Source organism: Hippopotamus amphibius, chromosome 4 (genome assembly GCF_030028045.1).
Source record: "Hippopotamus amphibius kiboko isolate mHipAmp2 chromosome 4, mHipAmp2.hap2, whole genome shotgun sequence".
NCBI lineage: Eukaryota > Metazoa > Chordata > Mammalia > Artiodactyla > Hippopotamidae > Hippopotamus > Hippopotamus amphibius.
The window spans coordinates 67,515,738-67,523,215 of NC_080189.1; the positions used below are offsets into that span (position 1 = coordinate 67,515,738).

A 7,478-nucleotide genomic window follows, 5' to 3' on the forward strand; every position below is an offset into this window, starting at 1 on the left:
CAAATTTTAAAGCAAAATGCTGCCACTCTATTCTAAACTACTACAAATAGCTATGAAACTTTGGAACTTTGAGGACGTTTGTAATACCTGGTGGTCACAAATGTATGTAGTAAAGGGTCAGCACAGGTGACAGAAACTGTAATACTCCCTGGAAGACACCAACAGGGAAGCAACACAGTAGCACAGATGGAGTGAAAATCAGGAGCAGTGGTGCTCGTAATGCTTAACATATTTAGTTGGTCCCAGCAACCACCCTAGTAGAGGATTATTATTACACCCATTTTATACATGAGGAAAACTCAGAGTTGGAGAGTGTCAACATCTAGTCCAAGACTACAGAGTTAGTAGGGAGACAAAAAAGTATTTTAACCCATGCAATCAAATTTCCAGAGCTGAGTATTCTCGAAAATCCATGTTAAGTATGGAGATTTCTCAAAAAACTAAAAATAGAGTTGCCATATGATTCAGCAATCCCACTCCTGGGCCTATATCCAGAGGAAACTCTTAATTCGAAAAGATACATGCACCCCAATGTTCATAGTAGCACTATTTACAATAGCCAAGACACGGAAACAACCTAAATGTCCATCAACAGAGGAATGGATAAAGAAGATGTGGTACATATATACAATGGAATATTACCTAGCCATAAAAAGGAACAAAATAATGCCATTTGCAGCAACATGACTGTAAGCCAGAAAGACAAATACCATATTATATCACTCATACGTGGAATCTAAAATATGACACAAATGAACTTTTATGAAACAGAAACAGACTCACAGATGTAGAGAACAGACATGGTTGACAAGGGTTGGGGGGTGGTGGGAGATGGTTGGACTGGGAGATTAGGACTAGCAGATGCAAACTATTATATACAGAATGGATAAACAACAAGGTCCTAACTGTATAGCACAGGAAACGACATTCGATATTCTGTGATAAACCATAATGGAAAAGAACATTTAGAAAGAATGTATATATAGTATAACTGAATCACTTTACCATACAGCAGAAATTAACCCATTGTAAACCAACTATATTTCAATAAAAAATACGTAGGCAAAAAAAATGCATGTTAAACACCCTTTAGTGCAGAGGTCAGAGATCTTTTTCTGTAAAAGTTTAGACAGTAAATATTTGGGAGCTTAATGGTTTGTTGCAAGTACTTAACTTTACCATCATAGTGAAAAAGCAGCCATAGACAATATATATACAACGGCCATATCTATATCCCAATAAATGTTTATTTTCCAAAAACAGAAGTCAGTCAGATTTGCTTCACAGGTCAGTTTGCTGACCCCTACCTCTTTTTTAACTGCTGTGGCAAATGATTTGTCCAGTCATGAAAACACACATATAAAAACAGCACTTGGGCCTACAACACCTCTTTCTCTTCCTTTACCCTTAACCCCTGTAAAAATGTTCGTGTGAGCAATCAGCACTGATTAGTTTCACTTAGTGAGAATAGTCCCCTTTGGTAACAGAGCTACACAGACCTTTCATGTGAATTTTCCATAATAAATCATTAATCTTTGCACCTCTTTTGCTGCACCTGTTCATCACCTACATGCTGTTTGCTTACATTTACCCTCCTCTTTTTCTACACCTGCACTAGCCCATCTCCTCTTTCCTTTTATTTCTAAGCAACCTTTTACTTATATTTCTGAAATTTCACTTGGTTTCTGAACTTTTCATTTTTTCCTTTAAATCTCTGACTTTTTTCGATTTGCTGTCCTTACTTTCCTTAAACAGCTGTGAGTGCAACACATTTACTTATACTTATAGCATCTGTGTCTCTGGACACTGTGTAAATTCTATGAACACTTCAAATGATTAGAGGATTAGCAGTGGGTGGGCAAACTCTTAAAGTTCAAGGTTATTCAAAGGTTTAATTGTGTTAATACAGCCTAAAAACACTAAGAAAGAGATACGAGATGAAACAAAAACCACCTAAAGTGAAAGTAAACCCACCACATTCCTTAAGGAGAGTGTTTATTAAAGTTGAAAGCAGAGTCAGGGCGACGGACTTTCCGTCCTACAGCCATGGCCCAGTTTGTCCGTAACCTCGCGGAGAAGGCCCTGGCGCTGGTGAACGCTGCTGTGACTTACTCGAAGCCCCGATTGGCGACATTTTGGCACTATGCCAAGGTTGAGCTGGTTCCTCCAACCCCTGCTAAGATCCCTACAGCTATTCAGAACTTGAAAAAAATTATCAATAGTGCTCAAACCGGTAGCTTCCAACAGCTTACAGTTAAGGAAGCTCTTCTGAATGGTTTGGTGGCCACTGAGGTGTGGATGTGGTTTTATGTTGCCGAGATGATAGGCAAGCATGGCATCATTGGCTATGATGTTTGAAGACCAATCTTTAACATGTATTATATTTGCTTTATTATGTGGGTGTCCTTGGACCATGTGTGAGCAGACGGCTGTTTGAATAAAATAAGACAATGTGTCAAAATCTGTGTTTTCTCTGTCAAACACTAGATGGAAGGTCACAGTTTCTCTTGATATTAAGTTGGGTTGTCTTCTGCTTTAATACATTAATACAGCTCTAAATGCATATCTTTGCTTAACCTGTAATTGGAAAAGATATATATGAATATATCAACCTGGTACATGTATATATGAGGATAACATTTTATTTTGAAGGCTTGAAATAAATGTTTAAGCTTTATTTCTAGAGAAGTTGGGGGAGAGGCTTTGAGAAAACGAGAACTTGCTCCAGTAGGAGAAATAATAGTACCATGTGCCAAACATGATGTAGTTAAATCACGTAGTATAAAGAATACAATTTGGACTTCTTTTCTTGGCTAGAATCAGAGAAAGACCCCTTTGACAACACCTGTGCCTGTAAATCTAGGGGTACTTTTTGTCAACTTGAATATAGCCTCCCCAAAAGAGAACAGCAAGGTGATATTCTCCGTATCTTTGTAACATCTTTAACACTGAGACAGAGTGAATGAGAGCAGTGACCCATATTTTTAATCTAATTTTGATGTGTTATATTATTAATCTGTCCAGTTTTTTTGTTTTTGTTTTTGTTTGTTTTTTTAAGGACCTACCTTTGCAAAAATAAAATACCCTAGAGATATTTAACAAGGTTATAATTTAGTATCGTCCATGAGTCTAAATAGTACATTATGTCCTGAAATAAATATAAGTGATTGGTGTAAAAAAAAAAAAAAAAAAAAAGTTGAAAGCAACATAACTACCAATACATCCAACACTTTCTTTCAAAAAAAAAAAAAAAAAGAAAAAACTTGAAATCAAGAAATTAGGAGGAATTTACCACTCTGGTTATACAGTTCACTCCAGAGCTGACTCAAATTCAAGTTTGCTGGTTGACCAGCGACAGGTGTTTCTACCCACATAAGACCCAAACAGGTGGAAACGGAAAGAACATTTCTAAAATGTTTTGCCTTCTATTCATCTAACCTATTGCATCATTATTTCTGGTTCTAATCCTTCAGGCAAAATGACGGGGGTATCTTCCCTCAACTACGAATATAAGGGCCAGAGTTGCTTACATCTTCAAAGAAAGTTCAGTTTTAAATAACCTCACATTAAGCAACCTTCTCTTCATTCTTGTTGACTTTCACCTGCAAAACCTTTCAGGGCCAGCTAAACCTGTCTTTGTCAGTCTTTCTACCTATGATGTGAGATGAATTTTCCTAAAGCACAATTCTGCGAGCGCTACTCTGCCGCTCGCTCCAGAAACATGCAGAGGCTTCTCAATGTTTCCTCAAACGACAAGCATTTCCTCATCTTCAAATTTTGCTATTTTTTTCCCCTTTGGCTACTACCAAAACAAAACAAAAAAATCTCTCTCTCTCTACCATTATTCTGGTCAAAACCCTGCGTTAGTTTGCCAGGGCTGCCATAACAAAGTGCCGCAGACTGGGGGACTTCAACAACTAAAAAGTATCGTCTCACAGTTCTGGAGGCTGAAAGTCCGAAATCAAGCTTAGCAAATTTCTAAGAGTCTGTTTGAAAGGGCTGGTTTCTCCTGAGGGCTGGGAGGGAGAATCTGTTCTACTCTCTTTACCAGCTCCTGTGGGCTCGCTGACAACCTTTAGCCTTCCTTGGCAGCATAAATCCAATCTTCACATGGTTCTCCCCGTGTCTCTGTGTCCAAATCTTCCCTTTTTATAAGGACAGGAACCAGATTAGGACCCACCCTTATGACCTCATCTTAACTTGGCTACATCTGCAAAAACCCTGTTTCCAAATAACATCACATTGTGAAGTACTGGAAGGAAGGACTTCAAGATATGACTTGTTGGGGGGAGGGGGCATGTCACACACTCCGAACAACCCAGCCTTTCCAGGCCTGTACAGAAGCAGTATCTTTCATTAAACATTCCCCTGACTCCAGGCTCAGGGGGTATTTTCCCCCTCTGAGTCCCTCAGTGACAATTCCCTCCTCCTACGTCATGACAAGTTTCTTGAAATCAGAGATTGTATTTTTCTTACTTCGCTACTTTATCCCCAAAGTCTATCATGCTGTGTAACATGTAGTAGACCTCCCCCAAATGTCTGCTTAATTGAAGAGACGGTTTCTCCCCCTTAAGAGGGGCAGGGACTTTTCTGTGGCTGGGAGCCGGGCAAGGGCTCTCCATCTTCCTGTCACATTTACACCGTGATACTGAGAGAGAGCATAATATTGTGGTTAAGAAGTTGGACTAGGCTCAAATACCGCTTCTGTCACTTACGTATGTAACTGAACAATCTTTCTTAATCTCTCACAAATTGCTCTCAAATGTCCTCCTTTATAAAGCATGACCTATAATCCATACCTTGAAGAATCTGACTGAAAGTTAACATAATAGGTGCAACATTCTAAACAATGGTAGCTAATAATACTATTGTATGGGCCAGCTGCAAACTTAAAGTGTTGACACGACTTTGCAAGACTTGCTAGAAGTTTTTAAAGAATTTAGCATGACTATAGATCACAGAGAGGCCTCTAAACCCACACAGAAAAACCTTTTGAGCCAGATTCATGAAGGGGTAAAAAAAGGCGGGGGGATACTTTGTATGACATTAAGGAAACAGTGGTCCCTACTAGTCAAGGAGAACAGACAGCGATTGTACAGAAGCAAGCGCCAGAGCCTACCTTTGACTTTCTAGTCCCGCCACACAATTAGCCAGAAGAGCTGTTTTCAAATATCAAGGGCAATACAAATAGAGTTATTATCATCACTCACTCTTCAAAGCAGTGACCTTTACTTTGGGCTAATTTCTTTGGCAAGGAAGTTTGGCATGAAGCAACTAAAGCAACATTAAACAGCAAAAATCTGTTCTTGCAACTCTGCTCTCTTAATGGCAATTTAACGAAACACCTAACTTCAGGCTCTGAGGTAAAACTGCTTAAGATGACCCACCTGAGACTCCCAGGCAGCATATTTATCAAAACAAGTTAAAGTCACCTTCTGAGTAATTGCTGTGGAGGTGTTTCAGCACAGCAGACAGGCACATTTTCCGTGGGTTGAGCGATTGATCACTAAGTTCTAGTAACAGGTGCATCTTGCTTCTGGGGCCTTGAAACATGACAGCCTGTAGAAAGACTATTAAAATCACTTTGCTAACAAAGAAAAATCAATTGTTCTCCACAAGGAGGTGCCCTCAGGCACAATCAATATACAATAGCACAAAGCTGGGCTGTAAAGCCTAGGAACAGATTGAAGCTTTTGATTAGGTAAAAGGTATAATGGGTAGCTGTTTTTCATCTCTCTGATGGACTAAGAGAGATAAAGGTGCATTTTGCTGCAAGTTGCATTTGGTTTTCCTTCAGCAGATCAACTTGGTAAAGGACAGTTTTTTCTTTTGAGTATAACCCTTCTAAAGTATCACTTTACCTGTTTTCAGTTCAAAGTATGTGGGAGAGAGCCAGAGCTGATAAGAGACCTACTTAGGAGACTAGTTGAAGAATCAAAATGGAAAGACACATGGGAGCCATGACACCATCAATTGTTAAGAGCTCTGTTTGAAAACTATATAATATTTGTGATTTTTCTGCTAAATGTAAGAGATATATGAGTGGAGATGTGGATGAGGTCTTGGTGCTTTATGTGCATTGTTCTACCAACAAATCAATAATCATCTGTCATGTACAGACATATATTTCAAGAGTAGAAAAGTGGTATTTTCATGGCATTCACAACCTCCATGTATTTTCATAAAGCTTTACCTGTGTGCCACTAATCTTTGAAGCAGGAAGAAAATTCAAAATAAAACTCAGTTCAGGCTGCTCAGATGGGTAAAAGGCACACTCTCAGTAACAAAGAACTCTATGCTGAAAACATGAAGTGCTTTTTTACTCAAAGGAATGTTACAGTTGAATAGTGCAGACAAAACCCATTGAATAATCGTCAGTAACTTTTCATACTTAGCTAGAATGTGTATACATTAACAGATATGAAATTGAATGTCAAAAAATATTAAACGGTCTTAATTTTATATAATCAGCATACATAATTCAGTATTCTCATGGAAAATAAATTATATGAATTGATTGAGGATAAAACAAAAAGATATTTTGTAATTTACATGGTGTTGGGAAGTACACATAATTTAGGGGGTAATTTTTGTTCAATGTAGATCAGCTACTAAGCATTATTCAGTAAAACTTCCAGCCTCATGAGTTTGAGTTTAACCAGATTAATCTCTGGTTAATCTTGTCCCTGAGAGAATGTTTTGTCCATAGAGAAGTCAGGTAGATTGCCTGACAGAAAGCAGTCTATGTATCCAAAATAAAGATCTGCAACTTTGACAGTTAGTGTTAGGAACTAAGGCCAAAATTCTAAGACAGAAGTGTGTGGCAGAGTCAAAAACCAGGAGAGGTCTATGAGATTGCTTACTCTTAATAGTCAACTACATACTACTGCCAACTTTTCAACTGAAAATGAGACATAGCTTTGTTATCCCTGATCTGCATCCCCAGAAAAGGGCTATGTTCATCTCTGATCAGACACCCTCATTGTTCATATGTTCTGCTCAATAAATTCTAAAGGGAGTTTTTCAGGCAGATGAAAGTGATAAAAGAGGGAAGCATAAAAGTGAAGAAAAAGTATTTGAAAGAGCAATGTATTTGGAAGCCATTAGCAAACCCAAACAGTTATTGACAGTATAAAAGAAATACAATGTTTTAGGTTTTAAATATATATATAGATATAGTATTTTAAGGTCATTGTATTGTCTGGAAAATAGTAAAGGTATTAATTCATATTGACTTTAACCAGTCAAAAAGTGTGTTGTAGTCTCTAGGGTGGATGTTGATATGTCAAGGAATGTTGTAAAAGTAAAAACAGTGCAAGAATGTGTAACTAACAAGCTAATGGGTATGGAATTTAATAATTAAATACAAAGGAAGACTTAGAAAGAGAAAATAAGATACAAAGGACAGACAGAAGAAATAAAAAACAAATAACAAGATGGTAGATTTAAACACCAATATATAAGTAAAAACATTAAAT

At 37.8% G+C, this 7,478-nt stretch overlaps 1 protein-coding gene across 1 annotated transcript; it reads left to right on the top strand.

Moving 5' to 3' along the window:
- The first annotated feature begins 2,046 nt into the window (after positions 1 to 2,046).
- Positions 2,047 to 2,358, top strand: LOC130852574 (ATP synthase subunit g, mitochondrial-like). Its single transcript, XM_057733688.1, has one exon. It carries the CDS (start codon positions 2,047 to 2,049, stop codon positions 2,356 to 2,358), a length of 312 nt encoding a protein of 103 aa, XP_057589671.1.
- Positions 2,359 to 7,478: the final 5,120 nt, after the last annotated feature.

Bases quoted from the DNA above. Each gene is read 5' to 3' on its own strand.
- LOC130852574 (XM_057733688.1), top strand. From the start codon at position 2,047: ATGGCCCAGTTTGTCCGTAACCTCGCGGAGAAGGCCCTGGCGCTGGTG.